Source organism: Neodiprion fabricii, chromosome 4 (assembly GCF_021155785.1).
Source record: "Neodiprion fabricii isolate iyNeoFabr1 chromosome 4, iyNeoFabr1.1, whole genome shotgun sequence".
In the NCBI taxonomy this organism is placed as follows: Eukaryota; Metazoa; Arthropoda; class Insecta; order Hymenoptera; family Diprionidae; genus Neodiprion; species Neodiprion fabricii.
The window spans coordinates 16,250,690-16,271,696 of NC_060242.1; the positions used below are offsets into that span (position 1 = coordinate 16,250,690).

Sequence of the window (21,007 nt, forward strand, 5' to 3'; positions counted from 1 at the left end):
AGACGAACGAGAAGACACGAAAAACGCGCCAAACGTTTTCCCGCGCTTTGTTGGTACGAACATTTTTTGACGATTTAAACTTTAGCCAATGATACGTTGAGTGCGAATCTCGGTGTTGAAGAAAAGCGTTCACGTGGGAATACAACGATTATTACAATACTTGTGGTACAATATATTGTACGGTGTTGGGTGTTATAATTGTACAAGAGCTAGGCAACATAGAGAGAGAGAGATGTGAAACAGCGTGTGTATTAAACGTACAGCGCGAATGATTTTCAGGCCTTGAGATGCGAAGCCCCGTGGTAAAAGTAAATGACCTTAAAATAACTAACAAACACTTGCGGGGATCGAACCTATAACTATGTATATAAGTACGGCAGAGTCGGTTGTTGAGAGAGGCGGCGGTCGGCGTGCCGAGCGAGCTCTCCAAGCTTTTGCTGCTTTTGATGCTTTTGCTCTTGCTAGCCGTTTGTGGTGGGTCCGTGAACCCAAATTAGGACAGGACCTTGACTCTCCGGACGGATAATAACGCGGCTAACGATCATTACGATGACGGCGTGTCTCTCTCTCTCTCTTTCTTCCCCCCTCCTTCGATTAGCCGTGTACAAACTACGTTACAATATGTTTAATGCAAAACTTGAACGCGTTTCAAATTATACGTCTTAGATGTACACCTACGAATATGGATAGGAGAAAATCATCGTCGTGCGATATCACGGCTTGAGGATTTTAATTACGAGACTTTGTAAAGTTGTACACAATACGCTGGGCGTAGATAATTCTCGCTGTAATAATTGTGTAAACAAAGAATTGTTAAACTTTAAACTGTATTTTTGAATTAATGATCCTGGGGATTTTTATTTTTTTTTTTTTTCGAAAAATGAAAACATCGAACGAGACTCTTTAACGACAATTGTCAACGGCGCGGTTTTTTCAGTACATATATGCAAAACAATCGTGTCGTATCTTTGAATTTTTTGTGTTCGTTATTCTTTGTAAAATCACGCGTTTCATCTAAATTGCATGTGTACGTGTATTAATTTCTTGTCTTTTCTCTTTCTCGTTTTCCTTCGTCTATTCGTCTTCCTTTTCGCGCGCGTACCGACGCCGTTAAAAAATGCAAGTTGTGCACGCATTACGAGTGCTTGTTTCTTTACTTGTATGTAACTGAACAAAATACACATACAACGATTGCTCGAAGCGGAATGGCGGAAGGCTGCGCCCGAGGTCGAAGTCGCGGAATCGCACGTCCTGCTCCCTTTCTCTATTTTTCTCTGTATAATCTCTCTTCCTGCAAAGCAATGCCTCTTCTCTTCTATTCTCCTCTATGTTCCGTACAGGTGTAATTTTAATCCACGCACAACGCAACGTAGGACAAAAATTGTAATCCTGACTTACCTATCACGTTATACCGTCACTCTCACTCTCTCTCTCTCTCTCTCTTTCTTTCTTTCTTTGTTTTTCATTCGTTTCTTATTTTCGTCTCTGCGATTCAAATCAGCCTGGATTTATTTCATTCCAATATATCTAGTGTATGGAATATTATTATATACACATACCGTATAAGTCTAAGCTTTCTATAAGGATTTTATTACATAATTTTTATATATCCCGCGCGCGCAAAGTTGACGCGTGCATCTCACGACTCAATGTACACTATATATATATATACACACATATATATATACACATATTGTACGTAAAATGTTTCTGTTACAATAGCGCGAAGGTCAAGTCTTTGTGTTTTCGATTTTCCTCTCTCTCTCTCTTTCATTTTTTGCAGTGCATGTATAAGAATATATATCGCCGCGGTTTTATAACGTACGAACCTGCAATAGCTGGACAATTTTTTTTAATTACTCTTTTTCCCCTTGACATTTATCTTCAAATCTCCGCCTCCCCTCTTATTTCCCCGCAATGTTTTTCAATTTGCAATACTCACCTTACGGACGTTCATTTCGAAAATTTTCTCAGTATATTCTATATTTCTATACTAATTGTGGTGTCTACAGTAATAACGATAACAAGATTAATTAAATAATAACAACAATGGTGAACAAATATATTGATATACAGAAACACAGACGCTTATACAACACAAATATACACGTATGTCGTATACCGTACACATGGTCGAGGTATCACGTATGCGCTAATTATAAATGTGGGACATTTTACGCCAAATCACACTTTTTAATTTCACCAAGTATTTTTCCTACGTTAGCGCGACCCCTGAATAGCTTCGAATAAAAGTACAATCAGATTTGTTTTTCCAATCGCTCGTCTTCACCCTACTATATCTACACAATCTGAAAATGTTTCATTTCGGAAACGAAATTTTTTTCCTACATACACACACGATACGTCGAGTACACAACATTGTACACGTGTAATGAAACATGTGAAAAGTTCTTTCTCGCTGTGTGCGTACGTATGCATGCAAGATGTATGCACAGGTGCCCGACGTACAATGTACGTGATATACTTGCGTTATTTATATTATACTCGGATCATACCGCACCGCGCTTTCCTACGTATATACAGTGTAAAGACAAAATAATGAGACAGAGATCTCCTCGCCTTGCCCGGGGCACGAACCAAGGCCCTTTTAACCGACGAAGGCCCGGCATGAGTCAACCGATCTTGCGATCCTGCTGTATTTAATATTGCCAACATCGCACACACGTACTCGTACGTACATACATGCATTTATTACGCTTAATGCAGGAATACACACGTTCAAATTATCGTATCGTATGTAACGTTACCCATACAACTAGGAAGTGCAAATCCTCGAGTGTGCGTGTCTCGTTCCTTGTGAGAATATTTTTACACGTGTATGGGTTTGTATCTACGTATGTGTGTGTGTGTGTATTTACCGCCACCTTCGACCTGCGTGCCTTATACTTTTGCAGCGATAGTCCGTCGTTAATTCCGCGAGATCGTAGGTATGTACCAACGTCGTCAGGGACATTTAGGAATTTATTTTAAACGTTTCGCCTTCGGAGTACGATGTGCAGGCGCGTTTCTTCCTTCCTTCCTCACTTCCATTCATTCTTATTCTCCTTTGCTTTTCTTATTATGCGTTGTTTACACCTACGTCATCGTTATAGGTACAAAATACCCCCATGTTTTTTCTTTCCTGGTTAGGTGGATCAAAATCACATTTCGTTTCTCAACGCATGCACGTAGTAACAGAAAAACTTGTACTACTCGGTTATTGTCAATTTGATTTTTATCGCGTTGAGAATAAACGGCCGTGCGTGTGTAAAAAAAATAAACATTTTTTTTTTTTTTTGTTTTCCTTGCAATTCGTCGGACGGTCAGAAACCCTGCTGATGTGTTTTCTCCAAAATAGGTGTACAAATTATTCCTGCACTGTACGATGTGCGTAATTATGGTCGGCTAGGCTATGGTTGTATACACAGAGACACATGTATATGAGGCGTGTATACGTATGTGTTACGAAGGGCGTTGACCTTTGCGTCCAGTTTCGAGTATAGGAAACGTTTTGTGCATATCGGAGAGATGGATCGAGGCTCTAATTAGTAATTAGTTTGCTGAACTCGCCTTGATTCGAGTGCCTTGTGTCAGTGGTCACATCGGCAGCAGGTTCTCGGATTGTACGTCGTGTTTGTGTGCGTGTGTGAGGTGCAGGAGTAACTATTTACCGTCGTATCGTATCTTTTGTGTGTGTGTGTGTGTGTGTACACGCATCTCTGCAGTTCCGCGCAACTTTCTCCAGAGAGGGAAAGTGAGCAGCGAGCGGATCCCGCAATTCTCTGATCGCTTATATACTCTCGGGGCTTTCACCGACCGACCGACCAACGTCGAGTCGTTGTGTATAAATAAGTGTGGATAGAGTAATCCGGCACCAATGCACACCAATTTTTAATCATAGACTCGAAATCGTTCCGAACCAATTTCACGTATACCCATATATTTATTGGAGGTGAATAATTCTTTATTTTATTTTCTCAAAATCATATTACATATAATACGTGTTAAATTTTCTACCGCATTATTATTTTTCACTTATATAACAAGAAAAAGAAATGTTTTTTCACACGCCTGTTACAGTTTGATAAGGGGTGAAAATAATGTACTTTCACAATTTTTTTTTTTTTTTTTTGCAAATTTATTTTTCTTACGATTTTGTTGACGAAGTTTTTACAACAACACGATTTCCGGTCATTTTTTGTCTCTTCGAGTTTCGGCGCGTCCACCAATTCAAATCGATTATTGTTATTTTTATTGAATTGTTACACGCAATGCAATGCAGGATACATATACTATGTATATATTGTATATTCAATCGATCTTTACGATCATAGCGATTTGTTCACCCCTGATCATTAGCTGCGGAACGTGTCGTTCTAGGGTCTCGGTTTTACCGTTGGATTCCTTGACCACTGTTTTACTTATAATTGTATTCCGGTATGATTCGTCTTCGATTTTCCTCGCCTCAAATTCGCGACGTTGATACGAATCGGCAGGAGCACCTGCAATTTATACGAAACAAATTACGATCTAGTTATTATATTCACGTAGTGAAAAATACATGTACACACGAATATCGCGACATTTTTTTCGTACTTGTTTAATTATTACACTTTTTGTTTCTTTCCTTCATATTGATATCCAAAATGAAATGAGAAAATACTACCCAAGCTGCAACGCGCGAACGCATGCGAAACGATGATTTCATACTCGTAATATAATTGCTGCACTTGTTGCACATGAAATATGCGCATATCGTGTATATAATGTATAATGATAGAAAATAACAAAATCGGGGGATCGATGCAGTGCAGTGATTATCATCGTTATCGTTATTTCGTTGTTATTTATAAACACACGCACACATACGCACCCGGACCCGTCATTTTTCATATAATTAGAATGAAGGGGAGGGCGTGTAATCGCCGTCGAGGCTGAAAAACTTTTGAGAGTTTGACTTGTGTAATAAAAACACTTGAAATTATTTGACACTTGACTTGAACCGACCTCAACCGACTTTCTATAAACCGTTCAACTTCTTGTTGTAGGTTTTATATTAAATATGCGCGTATATATATATATATAACATATGTATGTATACACACACACACACCGTTACCCACATCACAACCTCTAGTATACATGACATAAAATACAAAAAATAATAATTCCATACTCGATTTAAAAAAATTTCGAATAATCAACAACAATTGAAAAATAAACTCAACGTATGAATTTCTTGTAAAAACATGCGTATTCAGTTCGTTTGATATAATACGTTACAGGCAGACGAAAAAAAAAATGATAATTTTGAATACTCGTCGAACGAGCCGCGCGGGAATATAAATTTGTAACAATATTTCTCACACCTATCGTGTAATAATATGATAATCGTGAATCTTGCGTATACATTATATATATATATATGTCTGAGAAAAGCCTAGGAAAGGCGAAGAGGAAGAAAAATGATGATCCTGACGGGGTGTACTCATGTTTAAAAGCGTGACGATCCCGAACACGTCCGGTCAGCTCTCTCGCTTGCCCCTGACTGTCGATTTCGTCCAAGCGTTGTTATAAACAAACAATTTGCTTGTTGCTAAGATCCCGTCATTAAGCTATATTCACAGCTTGCAAATTAACGCTTGACGCTCGACACGGTGTACTCATCGAGAGTTGAAATTCAAATTGATTCGATGAAATATCCTTTTCATTAATTTCTGACAAAAGACTGAATACATTTTAAACTGTTTATTTTTTAAAATCAATTTAACGAAATAAATGAGCAAAGATCTGTCGTGCTCCGACATACATATACATATATATGTATGTAGCGATATGCGTACGTATGCGCAGATAGAGTAGAGCTCCTGGCAGGGCTTCTCCGTCCCTTCGAAGGTGCGCAGCAGGGCGTTTCGCAGTGTTGTATATGGAACACGTGCACCGCCCCCACTCCCTCCCGTTTTCCTCGTTGCGCCTACGACATCGATCCTCTCCGGTAGGCACCCTTCAAGGCCGTCTATTTCTCGCCCCTGCCTCGCCCTCATCCCCTCCCTCCCAAAAACAGCCTTCCCCACCCCACCCCCTCCCACCCGCTAGCTCACTCGCTCGCCAAAGTACGCCACTAGGCCAACTAACCCTGAACTCGCATCGACGCCGCGGGTACAACGCCCTGCAGCCACCCGCGGTGCTTTGCTCCACGCCTCGTTCGCCCTGCCCAACCCTGCCATTTTTGTTGCAACTTTTTTTTTATACCTCTATTCCTGGTTTTTCGATATGATTGGTTTTTTTTATTTATTTGTTTTTTTTTTTTTATTTTCTTTCCCTCGTCCGTTTCAGTCCATTCTTCTAATTGCGTACCGCGACCGCATGCGGAAACGTACGAAACAATTATTGTTGTAGTTGTTATTTATTGTTATTCTTATATTACTCGCGGGTACGTGTATTTAATATACATATATACGCACGTATGCATTTATCCTGAGAATCTCTGTGTATAATAAATTATAGTTTGAGATGTTGTTGTTGTTGTTGTTGTTGAAAATTTTGTGGAGAAAAGAGTAGAGTAGTAAGAATAATAGTAACAACAACAACAACAAAGACAATAAATGAATAGATCGATATGCATACAGAAGAACGTATCGCGGAACATCGAGGAAGAGATCATCTCGCGATATAGGGCACGAGGACCGACGGTCGGGCGGGCATATCGAACGAACGACGCCTCCCTTTCCCTCCCCTTCTTCTTCGACCACCTACCACCGCCCCCGGAACGTTGCCAAGGCCGACCTCTGGCTTTAACCTAAAACCCTGTATAACCTAAAACCTGGACCCGAACCCGGACCAACAATTTCACACATGTCACACATGAGTTTCAATATTACCTTGTGTCGCGTGCGTTCGCGCGTAATGTAACGAGATGCGTTACGAGTGTAGATATTAACAATGAGTCTATACGTATATATGCTTATGCCCTATATACGTCTACCTAAATCTGCGACCTATATTTTGTTAAACATGTGTGTATGCGTTTGTATCGCACGAGTTTCATTACCCTCGTCGTTGTTATTCCGATTTTTATTTATCCCTCGTCTCTCTTTTCTTTTCGTTTTTTTTTTTTTTTTTATTTTCTTTCTACCTTGCTCGTTATTCTTTCATTCTTCTTGTTACGATATGAATACATAATTGTTGTGTAACTCTGATGGCATGCGTATTACCGCTACGCACATATATTTGCGTATACGTATATCGAAACGTTTCGTCCAGTTCAAATGTTCCCGGTTAAGGACAATAATTGTTACGTTATAGCGAAGAGGAGACGGGCGAGGAAAGAAAAGAAAAAGAAAAAAAAAAAACAAGCAAGAAGAAACGAAAAATTTAAAACATGTAATATACGTACATATGATGCGGTGTTTGGATCGTGGGGATGAGGAAATGTAATGCGTATCTGTATAAAATAATTATAAATTTTACAAGGCGTCTAAAATTTTGAAAATAAATGAATGAGGAAACAGAAACTTGCCTCGCTACTTACGATCAGCGCTATCACTATTATTTCGGAGATATATATATATATATACACATACACACGCAGGCGCGAGATAAGTATATTGCATCGCGGATATTGGCCGAGGTCATGGAGATTAATGTAGGAGCTTACATAGACATATACGCGTTAATGATTGCGTGTATTGAACGTATAAATAATATCGTGTGCGTGTGTACGTTCCGTGTATCGCAGAACGATGCAAGCTGCAAGAGGAAGGTATCATCAGATAAGAGAAACTTGCTCGTATATAATAATATGTGCACCTGCGTGTGTGTACGTGTGTAGTCGCAACGTGAACACTGTATTATACATATCGTGTGTTTACTCATGCGCATGTACGTCTTATATCTCTGTGATATCGCATGATACACCGCGATTAAATATATACTTATACCCGCACAATTCAATTGATCATAACAGACGAAAGGTAAAAATTTTTTACATAGATATATATGTATGTGTGATACAAACTCGGATGATTTAAAGAATGTACACTCGCCGCGATGCACATTCTAGAAGAACGACGAGAGAAATCTGAGAATAATTTCGAATGAATAGGAATAGAAAACGAAGAATTGCGAATACAAGTATCGCACAGGCGAACGAATTGCGACGAAGAACAATTTTCTGACTGTCGTATAGAAATGTTACTTTACCGAGTGCCGGAGCTTTTCTTTTAACCTTGCGCGTCCACACTTCGAGACAATCCTCGAGTGCGAGATTCCAGTGCTTGTCAAAGGCTGCGACGTATGCTAAGACGTAACCGCGAATACTGCACGCGCCCCTCGTGTACACCTGTAAAATAATTATTTTCAATACGGTAGAGAAAATGTAGAGAGAATATATACTTATTTTGTTTATACCGAGGGGTTCTTTTGAAAGGACCTGCTCGAGGAAAATCGGAACTCGTTTAGTTGATGGTAGTAGCCAACTTTGTAAAAATGTGACCGTTGCGTAGGGTGAACGAGACGTTCTTAATAGGGGTGATTTTATCGTTGACCGTCACTTGTCAACCGATCGATTCTAGGGACTTTGTTCTCGTCAGCGGAGGTTTGCTTCGGGCTGCGAGAACGGACGTCGGCCAATTAAATTTAAGCAAGTTGAATCGTGCGCTTTCCGAGCAGGTAAGTACCTTTCAAGATCTTTAGGGTGCCTTCGGAAATTAATTCTCAGTACTGTAAACGATTATTTATCTCTTTTGCGCAGCTGAGTTCGTCGCTGGTTCTGTTTCCTTCCTAGGGAGTTTTTAGTGCTGCTAGCTAGTTTCGGAACGCACTCTAAATATCTTTAAAGGACCTGCTCGCAGCGCGCGCGATTCAACTTGCTCAATTTTTATTGGCTGACATCCGTTCTTGCAACCTGAAGCAAACCTCCGTTGACGAGAAAAAAATTCCCTAGAATCGACAGGTTGACAAGTGGCGGTCAACCATAACGTCTCGCCTATGGGTAAGGGTCTACTCACGACCGCATGTACGTTGTGTAATTGTTATCACAACAAAATTTTAAGCCAGTGTCTTCATTATTATCCGCGATATCACGCGTGAAAAGAATTGCTAATGAAGAGCCCGCGGGAGCGCGACTGCAGATCAATTAATTGTTCATGTATATATACATTGATGTATATTTTGAATCGATTTACGCGCGTGCGCCACGAGTCTCTGTTACATAGGTTGGGAAAGAAAGTAGAGCCGAGGAGGGGTAGGGATGTGCTTTCCACCCTCATCGCCGCCCGCTACTGCTGTTGCTGCTGCTGGTGCTGCTTCTTCTTCCTCATCTCGCGTCCCTCCTTTGAGTCGAACGGCTATAGGCAAGGGGCGGGAAGGGCGGGGAATTTATGGAAGGGGTGGTTGTTATTGAGAAGCGCGGCCTTGCGGCGTTCGGCCCAAGCCTGCAAGGAGCGAGAGAAAGAGAGTCCTTTTTCGCCCTTCCTTTTCTTTCTTTTTTTTTGTTTTTTTTTTTTTTTTGTTTTTTTTTCTGTTTTCGGGAGGCGGGCGGGTAGGGGTGGGACATCGTGCAGCACGTGGTGTTCGAAAGGTGGAAAGGAGGAGTATATGACCTTGCGCTCGACGGGTTGCGAATCGGGGCGGTTGAGGAGGGGGTGGGGATTGGGAGACGGGGGGGGGGAGGGGCGTTACCATGACGCCGTATGTTGACCCTTTTCACTCCCCCCCTTCAACCCCTCCTCTTCAATCCTACTTAGGTTTGATATCGTACGTGTGTACGCACACCGCGCGGCTCTCGAAGGGCTGCACGCGCTTATACGCGAAACTGTGTCACTGCGTCGTATTGCCGCGAAACGGCGTCGACGACGCGACGTCGCGTGGGCTGTTCGGTGTTGAGTTTTTAAGGGGGCGGGGGGCGGCAAGTTAACGGAAGGTTGTACGCTAGTACAGGGTGGTTTAGGCTTGAGGAGAGAATTCGCTAGATTATTGTGGCGTTGTTGTTGTTGTTGTTGTTGTTGTTGTTACAACAACGGCACGCATGTAATTTTAGTATATTATACGTGTTGTGTAAACTATGTATAATGCGTGTTTACAACCATATAATTGTCGAGATGTTATTCACGGCACGTATACGCTTATTCGATATTTGTAAAAGAAAATTCATAAAAATTTACGATATACATTTTACGTACCAAGTATTTGATTTTACCAATGAATTTTAATGTCAGAACCGAACGAATGAACGATTGTATGGCTCTGTAATCTAGGTATACACGGTGAATTCTTAACGACTGCATTGTCCGTCATCTGCTGAAATTTAATGCAGACGCGCTACAATGCGACAACGAATTTTTGCCAGGGTGACCAACCGGCTTAAATTTTTAGACTACAGTTCGCCGCGATTTAGGTAACCTCATTAATTTTTACAGCTGTCACTAGCAGTTTTGCTCAATTGACCACTGTCGAAATTTCTTAGATTGGTCGTTGCTCTTGTAAACGGCCGATCTCTGATTGTGGCGCGTGTGCATTAAATTTCAGGAGACGTCGGAACGTGCAGTCGCTAGAAATTCGCTCTGTATACATATATATATATATGTGTGGTTTTTTTTTTGTGTTCTCGATGAAAAAAAAAAAATAACAGCCCTCCTTTCCGCCCGTTGTGACTCTAAATAAAATCCCGATTCGGAATTTTAACGCTTGTTGGAATTTTGGACACGTATACTTGTTATTACGATTTTTACTTTTTTTTCGCCCATAGAAGCAAGTTTTGTCGTCTAACTATAACGATTGTATAACGTTTCGGATTTCTCGTCGTCAGCTGATTGATGAGTTTAAAAAAAAAAAAAAAAAAAACCACCTTAGAGGCGATTATCCGTCATTATTTATAAGATAATACATGCAATTTAGTTGTGAATGAAACGAACTTTTTTTTCCATTAAAATCGTACACAAGCTGTGAAAAAATATAAGTAGTTCAGTAATGTGGTGTACCTGACGTAGTTATTTTGGATAATAATTGAAAATTTATAGTATATCGAAACATTTATATCTGTATCGCGGGTATGTATTTCTTTTCTTTTCTTTTTTTTTTTTACAATTAAAATTAACTTATATATGCGAGTTGAACGTTTACAAAATTTCTGCGTTTAGTAGCGTTTTCTTGTCGCGTTGAACGTGGAATTTTTCTCATTCACCGTTACATAGTATTGTAAAATTGTTCAACGCGATGCCCGCAACCAAATCTACGGTACTTACATATAATATTATAACAGTACGCACCTTGACTCGGGTTCTCTGCTCCATGCATCGCAGAAGCATTTCTAACGGGCCTAGAGAGCCCTTCATCCTGGTCAGGACATTCCTTCCTTCGAGATTCTCGGCGGCAGCGCCCCCGCGGTCTTTATTTCGACTTTTGCTACCCGGCACCGGCTCTATAAAGGATGTAATACAGGGAAATATGGAGAAAGATGTTACTGAGATAGATAGATAGATAGATAGGTGGATAGATAAATAGATAAGAATATCATTGAATATATGTATGCACACGTATTGAAAGTACAATTATCAAAATCATATGATGTAATATAATTATATATATATATATATACATATACGTCGAGGTAAACCAAAAAAAAACATCGATTTTTCATGCTTCTACCCCTCAAAAGTTGAGGTTTATTGTTAGAAAAAAACATTCTCGCGAAGAGAGAGCTCTGTAGCTCAAGTGGAAGCCGCCGCTCATTGAACGTTTCTAATTATAACGACATATAAAAGACGAATTTTTTGAAAGGAAAAATTAGGGAGGACGGGGATTGTAGTTCAAATTATAAGAAGGAAAATTTCATCAAATAATTGTTTTTTGTCATTTTAATTTCTAATTTATACAAAAAAATTTATACAAAATCAGACATCGGGAATATAATTTTTTTTATTTAATGACATTTTTTTTCTCGTGATTTGAAACAGAATCCCCATGGTCTCAAATTCTTCCTTCCAAAAAGTTCGTGGCAGACGTTGATTGGCTGTTATAATTAGCAACGTCCAATGACCGGCGGTTTCCGCTTAAGATGCAGAGCTCCCTCTTTGCGAGGATGTTTTTTTTTATAAAACCTCAAGTTTTGAGGGGTAGAAAAATGAAAAATCGATTTTTCTTTTTTGAGACACTCTGACATATAGATATCCATCAACGATATCAATTTGCGCGAACTGTCGGGTTTTGTTTTCCGCTCATAGTGACAGTTTCATCTGATTTTTATTTTATAAATTTACTCTTCTTTCTTCGTTCTGTCTTGCGTAACGATAATCAATTTTTTCGTTTTTCTTAAAATTGTATCTTCAATATATTTTTATGCACAATAATTCCCGCGACAAGCAGTTACAATAAACAAGTTTCATATATTTTCGCAAACGTGTTTATTGTATTATTGTTACCGTTTTACTTGCATATATAATATATATTATACATAATCAATATATGGAAAAAACAATGACGGGGTGGCCACCCGTCTGGAAAACCGGGAAAACCGGGAAATGTCAGGGAATTTTTTGGTTGGTCAGGGACTTTTTATAGAACTCACGGATTTCAAAAGCTTTGTCCATAAAATTGAGATGCTATCACCGCATCGTCACAATTTTTCTTCTCTTCTTATTGACGATTATAAGCTTAGTTGCTGATTGTCACATGAATTCAGTAGTACGAGCAGACATCGGTCTGATTTATCTATGGCCGTCACTGCGTGTGGAGACGCAAGTTCACCGACGCCTAATAGTCTAGAAAAAACGAAGCCTCAGATTTTTGGCAATAACTCAAAAAGTAAAAGCGCTAGCAAAAATTTTAAAAAGATTCTTAAAGAGGAGGAAATTTCCAATAAAAAAGTACGAGCACCCGGAATTCTATCTTCAGTATTAGTAATTTGAATTTAACGCGGTACACCGCATAAAATAATTGTTTTGCTGTATTAAATATCAATTTAAATATTTGGATAAATTGTGGTGTATTCTTAACGCTTGAAAGAAAAATGTCCCGTTGGAAAAAAATTTTTAAGTTTATTTTTCAAAGAGATGCACATTCGTTAATTAGTCATAATTCTTCGAACCTCGATTTTCATTGCAAACAGCATAAATGTTCAAATAATAGCTCTGATAATATTTCGCTTCTTGGAGCCCCTTCTTAAGTATATACTTAACAAGACCACGGAAATGGAAATTTTAATTTTTTGTCAACTTTCAAAAATCATAATGAACGGAATCAACAACTTTTAAAAACTTTTATAACTTTAATATATTTGCCCATACTTTACCTAGGTTACTATAGTTTTTAGTGATTTCTGCACAAATTGTGCATGAAAATGTTAGGGAAAAATAATGATTTTAGTCAGGGAAAACCGGGAAATGTCAGGGAATTCCGTGAGCGGAATTGAGTGGCCACCCTGAATGAATATGTTTAATAAGAATGATTTGCTCCTTTTCAACGTTCAATTACAGTTGCAGCACAGCTACAGGCGGCTGTGCAACGTACGTATAGCTGTGTCGGTATAATTCACACACGTATGTACCTACACAAAGTGCATATAGGCTATACTGTAACGGAGGGCTTTCTCCGATAACTTTCATTTGGCGATTTTCCCCCTCTTAGCGAATTTACTAGCCTGCCTCCTCTCTTTTCCTATTTTCTGCAGTCCCGTGTTACTTTGTACGTACTTACGAACAAACGTACGTTACAAACATTGGGAGGGGGGGATTACTTTCACTATCGTCGGCTGCCTTTCGTTTTTTCGCTATTTTCCTTTCCTTTACAATTTTTTTTTCTTTTTTTTTTTTTTTTTCGTTGTGCCTCTTTTCCGTCCAAGGTACGTATATTTTTACACGTAGGTAGGCATGTATTACACGGATCTATTTCTTTGATACGTTACCTCGAGATCGCCCGTTCCTTTCACACTTCATTTTTAATGCATAATATTTATTATCAAATTATTATTTTTTTTCTTTGTTTTTTTCATGATTCTTCCATTGTCAGATTTTTAAGGAAAAAAAAATAATAACGCAATTTACGAATACTCCTAGATTCAAATATTATAATTCTATATGCACGTAAACACGGGGCATTCCTTGAGATTTCGGTCAAGATTTTACGTCGATGTCTTAGATTGGCTTTATAATTTTTTGCACGAAAGCAGGTACACGACCGAAAACGCAATCTGATTTTTTTTTCCGAATTTCTCGACCCAGCGTATCTGATGTATGAATTAAAAACTTGAAACAAAAACTCCCACTTGCAAAATATCCGAAAAAAATTGAAAAAAAATTTTACAAAATATAACAATATTTTCGACACCTGTTAGAAGATGGAGATTTCATAACTTCCAAAGATAAATAAGAAGAATGAAAAATTATTGTTATTCGATTGCATTTTTGGAATAAAAATGAATACAAAAAAATGGTCATTCTTAATAACAATAATAACATAATTTAGATGATATTTTTCTTTTTTTGTGCTCTTCTTATTTATCCTTCGAAGTTATGAAATCTCCATCTTCTATCAGGTGTCAAAAATTTTGTTATATTTGATAAAAATTTTCCGAATTATTTCAGAGTTTAGAAAGTGGGGGTTTTTGTCGGAAGTTTTTAATTCATACATCAGATACGCTGAGTCGAAAAATTCGGAAAAAAAATTCAGATTGCGTTTCCCGTCGCGTACTTACTTTTACACAAAAAATTATAAAACCAATCTGAGACATTGACGTAGAATCTTGATCGAGATGTCATGGAATGCCCTGTGTATAAAAATTGATAAACACGCGACTAAATACCGTTGACACTAGCGTATAAATTTATACGTCTGTAGGAAAAATTCGAGGCGCTACGCTGGAGACGGTGTATAATAGTAATAATAATGATTATTATTGTTGTTATTATTATAAATAATAATAATGACAATGATAACGATAATATAATAAGACAGTCGAGTATAAACTCATCGCCCAAATCCTCCCCGAGGTGCGTAACTGTATAATTTATCTCGGTATAAATTTGCACGGCATTTATGCGTGTGCAATGTATATGGACTTTTTTACACATTTGGCACATTCATATGCATACAATAATGTGTTTTTAAACGTTCGCACGGCCTCTCCTTTTTCTTTCTAGCTTTTTCTCCATACGTAAACATTTAATGTGACAATTATATCAGCTGAGTCTCGATCCCCGCATGCATGTGATATTTTTTCTATAGCAAAGGGAATGAAGAGTGTGAGAGAGAGAGAGAGAGAGAGAGAGAGAGAGAATAAAAAATAAATTAACAAGTGTGCAGGATACGGAGACAATGCTTATAATTAATATATCTAACAAGAAGTAGAAAAAAGTGCAAATACCGACTTTCTTTTTTTTCTGTTTTTTTTTTTTTTTTTACATCATGCATATTATATGCCTGCATCTGTACGCAAATAATTATCGTCAAACGTTTAAATACATATAATACGCGAGATGATAGTAGATACATCCATACATACATATATATAACGTATATGTGTAATTTATAACAGCGAAATACTGGATCCCGACATCGTAATATAAATTTAGTGCAGCACAGCTTTTGTTATTATTCTATTTTTGATCATGCTTCGCCGTCTTGTGCATCGAGACAATGAGTGAGGGATTATATACATATATTTTTTTCCCGAGTATAATATATACCTACCTGACGGGTCAAAGTTCGGATTTACCGTTTTGTACCATTATTACGCATCGAATTTATTCGGTTGAAAGTGTCTACATTTTTATTTTTATTTTATTTTATTTTTTTTTTGTTCATCTGGACCGATAATACTTATAATCGACATGTCCATGAAAATCCGATCGATTTGTTTGGAAAAGAGAAACCAAACAAAAGAAGAAAACAAAATTAAAAAAAAAAAAAAAAAAAAAAAAACGGAGAAGGAGAAGAAGAATCAAACGAATCGCATCGCAAAAAATTGCAGAAACGTTGCGATTTTTGTTTGAACGACGATGATGGAGCGTTTCGAGTTTCAAGGCAAATTAAATAACGTTAATATACGTGTGTGCCTGTTTTTTTTTCTTTTTCTTTTCTTTTTTTTTTTTTTCATTGTACTCGGGTTTAAATATCGTTACTAAAGTTGGGGCAGACCGCATGCAAATGTTTTACTTCATATATATATGTATAATTCAGCGATGTAGGGCTTTTTCCGCAAGACTGCACACGCAACAACACCACCACCACCACCAGCAGCAGCAGCAGCGGGAGACGTTAGACGATCATGAGGACGATCCCCAGGTTGAGTCGCCCTGAGTTCAACGGCCGACCGGCCACCGCTCCCGAGAGTCGGTCGGGCCTCTCTGCCTCCTGCTGCTGCTGCTGCTGCTGCTGCTGTTTCTGCTTGCAAACACACGCTTGCATACCTATACTATTATACGTGTAGCGTATGCACCGGGGAGAAGGAACACGGTATGTGTGTACGTATGGATATACAGACGCGCGCAAAACTCATACGAATACGTAGGTATTATACGTATTATGTTGCATACGATGCGGCTCCGCAAATTTCCGCGAGAGATCGGGCGAACGCGGCCAGCGCGGAATTGTACTGTTAGTTTCGCCCGGGAAGAAGCGAGAGATTCTGCGCTGCCCGGCCCTTCTTCCCTCCTCATTTTTTTTCTTTTTTTTTCTTTTTCAAATATTCCTTTTTTTTCCGCACACGCGAGACCAAGGGATACCGAATAGCAATCTGAGAAGAGATGGAGGAAGAGAGAGAGAGAAAAGATCGGGCAGTATTTTTTTTTGTTTCTCGCTCGGATGGGGAGATGTTTTATTTTTTTATTTTTGTGTTAATTTTTTTTTCTTTTTTTTTGTCCTTTTTTTTGAAACGACTAATATCCAGGTCGAAATTGGCTGAAGGAGGAAGTACGGACGTGCGATTTTACGTTTATTCTGTACGCGGAGATCCACGGGAAAACACACACATACACGACGTCTGCTGGCGTTGAGATAGGTCGAGGAGGAGCCGGCTTTGCCATGCCTTTGCCTGCACCACGCGCGCGGGAATTGGATCGTTTCATGTAACGGGTGTCCTTCTCTAAATCCACGGACCCACGACCGATAAAGCTCTGACAAATTTTATCCGATAACAATCCCCAACCCCTGTTTTTATCCATTGATGAAAAGAAAGCGATATGATCTTTAAAATGTATTCTCTATAAATTATTTTCTCAACGTTATTTACTAAAGTCAGGTTATAAGCTTTCACGTGACTAGAAATTTTATTTTCAACGTCAACTGATTCAATTGCACAATTGATATATTTATACATATTCGCGCGCTTATTTTGAGAGATTCGTGTTTTTTTTTTTTGTTTTTTTTTTTCAAATAAAATAAAAAACCAACAACAACAATAATAATAATAATCATAGTAACAATCATAATAATATTATTGGAGAGAGGATTGATAAAAAGATGATAAATATGTAAGTCATGCGATTATTCATTTATATACGTGGTAATTGATGAAAACGATTGAAAAATAACCAAAGAATTGTGCTGCACGGGTGGAAAGAAAGAGATAGCGAGATTCTTAACTTACATGATATGTGTATACATATACCGAAGAATTTTCAGCCAATAGAGAGCAGCTAGAAAAAGCCATCGGTTTTTTTTTCAACCTTTCTTTCGCGGTGTATAATCTATATCGTATGCATATGTATGATTATTATACCTGCATGTACCTATAAAATACATTACAGTCTATTCCGATCTAATTACATCAATATAGGTTGTATATTGTGCAGTCTGACGGGGTGAACTGCTTTATACGTGTATATGCGTGTAGGTATGTACGTATATAGTATATATGCATAGCGCGAGCTCTATCAAATGTTCCGTTATAATCTCCTCCCCCTCCCTCGGTGACTTTGCGCTCGCGGCCCGGGACCGAGCGAGGATAGTCCACTCCCCGTTTGCCTGCATATGATGTACGTATGTATAATACGTTTTGTATGCAAAAATAAATAAAGAAAAGAAAAAAAACAAAAAAAAGATCGATGATTTCGTATGCTTTTTATATCTACAATTTTTATGGGGACGGAGACCCGACAATTAAAGTTTCCATTCAGTCGTACGCATACAATTTTCCTGCGACTTACTTTCGAAGTTTGTATGTGTAATGCATGGAGGTAAAAAAAAAATTTTAGTATTGTTCAAAATTAGTGTGACATTAGGTGTCAATTTTCGTAGAAACGGAAGAAGGAAAAAGAGAATGTAGAAATATTCATGGTCAAGTTAAAAAATTTACGTCCATTGATTTTTGATCTTTGAATTTTGGCTATTACAACGTATGAAAAATAATAAGAGAATTTCACTTCTCCTGATTCTTTCATTGAAGTATGAGTAAACAGGTGTATAATAATATATATTTTCTGTCGTTCATTCTGTGCAGTCAGTGATATTTACAGTATATTATATATATATACTGTAGGATATATATATAGTGTAGGAGTTGCACACTTTGCATATTATACATTATACACCCATCCCTGTATATGTACATACTTTTTACGTACACCCAACCGCGGTAAGTATGTAAACTTGCAGGGTACGGATGTTACGCACGTAACCTACTGCAGACTAGCCTAGCCTAACCTGACCTCCTGCACACCACGCGGTTGTAATGTGTAAATCCAGTCGAAAAGAATAATGTAAACCGTGTAGAAAGTGTCGAGGTTTGGATTTGCGTTGCTCATAACGAGGAGTACGAGTACGAGGAGGACGGTGGTCGTTTACAAAATATGTATGACCAGAATGAAAATTATATGCGGGGTGAAATTTCAAATTATCGATAAAACATGATGGACGTCGCACGATATTCGTCTTGATTTCGATACTGCGTACAGCTCTCGTAATTCGCCACCACTTCCGTGTATTATCCGAAACGTCTGAATTTTAAAATTTATTATATTTGGTCGAGGATTTAGTATTTATTCTGTATCGCGCGATTCTTTGTGAGAAAAACACTGTGAAAATGAAAGGATAGAGGAAAGAAAATGAAAAATAAAAAGATACTATCTACCGGTTGACAGTAATCACACACATATAATTGATCGTTCTTAGGGGAGAAAAAAGAAAACTTTTTTTTTTAAATCATTTTTTTGGTTTCTCGACAATTTCTCATGCAAATATCCGCGATTTCGCAAGTACGCATATCGCGGATGTACTTTGCCTGCACCCGGGATGAGGGTCGGTCGGCCGTTGTGTCCGAGTCGAAAGGAGAGGAGAAGAGAGGAGAGACGAACCGCTGGTTGAGACTAGGGTCGACGTCCGGGCGCAACAAGTGCTGCACTCCGCACACACGTCGCCACCTATATTACACCGAACCCACCCCCGTCCATTCGCCGCGGATCCCCTTTTTTACCCCCACTGGCTCTCCCACCCCCGCGGACACGCGCTTCACGCGTTAAATATAACCTATTGTGTATACATGTATTAACACGTACGTACAGGTACATACATGATCCCGGATATTTTTTCATTTCAAACGCTTATTCTATTCATGTCCGTTATAGGTATACGGTGCAGTGTGAATGCGCGGGAAATTCAGGGAATACGGAAATTTTTTAATTTAAATTTTGACGAATCACTGCATAGGTAAATTAATTTGTTTTCCCTGTACAAGACGTTGTTTTACAGATAAGCAGGGGGTGGAAGAAAAATTTGGGGTGGACGGGGGGTGGACGGGGGGGGGTACAAAGTGACCTAGTTTCATTCGTACTTGTGTAAATTAACATCAGTTACACGTTACTCGCAACCAAGTTTGTCTTTTTCTCTTCAAATGAATTGTTATATACCTTGACGCAGAATAACATAAATATAATCTATTGTAATTTGAAAATTCTATGTACGTACTTAAATTATATAATCATTGACCTGTCGCGACGACGTGAATAAGTCTCACGTCTATTTATTTATTTTTTTTTCTGCATTTCGTTCCGTTCTTGTTTGACGGATGCGGAACGATAATACACACATACACACACACTCCTGTAAAATAATCGGACCCCGTAAACAAGTTATGACAATTACTCTATCGTAACTGACATGCATAATTAACATTGCGTACAGTGTTCGAATAAATACGTGGTATTATACTATTTATACGCTGTTAATAGCGTGTGAGTTGTAGCTTCCAGGTTAACTGTAAGTACGAAACGTGATGTCTGCACATATAGATCTTTCACCGATTTTGAAATGATATTTCGTTCACATCCCGAAGAAATTCTATTCTCTGTTTCTATTTTCCCGCGTTAACAAAACGCGGCTGAATCGATACCGCCGCCATCTCGTGTCGACGGAGCGAACCTTGAAGCATCGCGTGCTGAAAATGAACCTAACCTAACCCGTGTGTATGTACAAACTATGTGATAAGTATGAATCGAATTACCTTGATGAGGAAGAAATCTGCGCTTCGGTGTAGCCCCGGCGAGTTGTTCCGCATTTTCCTTGCTACCGGGTCCCTGAACAAGCAATCATTAGCGACGACATGGACGTTGGGTGGGGATGGAAGAAAGAAAAGCATCGGAGTGGGGAAGAACAGAACAAGACGCAGACGCACGTGGGTGAGTTAGTGGTGACAATCGAACGAGGAATGTACGAAGATGCGTTACTGACTCTTGATTTTTGCCGCGGTTGACCCCTCGCGTTTGACTCGTAACTTCCCAGGTTATCGTAGACCTTCGCGCCGGGCACGGGGAGCCGCAATTTCGGGGAGTAGAGGGCCTTCAGCGGTTCGAATTTGTCACTTAAAGCGTCCAGCGAATCGTCCGACGACGAACTGCCCTCCATCTTTGATATCGAAGCTTAAAGGTCTTGAACAGCGCGGAGACGCAGCTGCTGCGAAAGGTAGCGCGATGCTCTTTACCCACCGAGCAAATCGAAGTCCGCTGCGGGAGGGCGACGGAAACGTTATGAAACGCATCAACGAAGCGGCGGGAGCGAAAGGAGAAGGAAAATTGCGTCG

At 39.0% G+C, this 21,007-nt stretch overlaps 2 protein-coding genes across 5 annotated transcripts in view; one reads left to right on the forward strand and one right to left on the reverse strand.

The window, feature by feature from the left end:
- LOC124179643 (ecdysone-induced protein 74EF) overlaps positions 1 to 21,007 on the forward strand; it is a 122,729-nt gene that overhangs the window by 18,111 nt on the left and 83,611 nt on the right. The gene's annotated exons all lie outside the window — the stretch shown is intronic.
- Positions 4,079 to 20,995, reverse strand: LOC124179645 (U7 snRNA-associated Sm-like protein LSm11). The gene is made up of 5 exons (XM_046564249.1): positions 20,659 to 20,995; positions 20,432 to 20,504; positions 11,268 to 11,419; positions 8,203 to 8,341; positions 4,079 to 4,502 (listed from the first exon to the last, which is right to left on the reverse strand). Exons 1-5 carry the CDS (start codon positions 20,830 to 20,832, stop codon positions 4,312 to 4,314), a joined length of 729 nt encoding a protein of 242 aa, XP_046420205.1. The 5' UTR covers positions 20,833 to 20,995; the 3' UTR covers positions 4,079 to 4,311.

Bases quoted from the DNA above. Each gene is read 5' to 3' on its own strand.
- LOC124179645 (XM_046564249.1), bottom strand. From the start codon at position 20,832: ATGGAGGGCAGTTCGTCGTCGGACGATTCGCTGGACGCTTTAAGTGAC. The intron at 20,505-20,658 runs GTCAGTAACGCA...TTGCTTGTTCAG, and splicing joins AACCGCGGCAAAAATCAAGA to GGACCCGGTAGCAAGGAAAA. The intron at 11,420-20,431 runs GTAATTCGATTC...CATCCTTTATAG, and splicing joins CAGATTTCTTCCTCATCAAG to AGCCGGTGCCGGGTAGCAAA.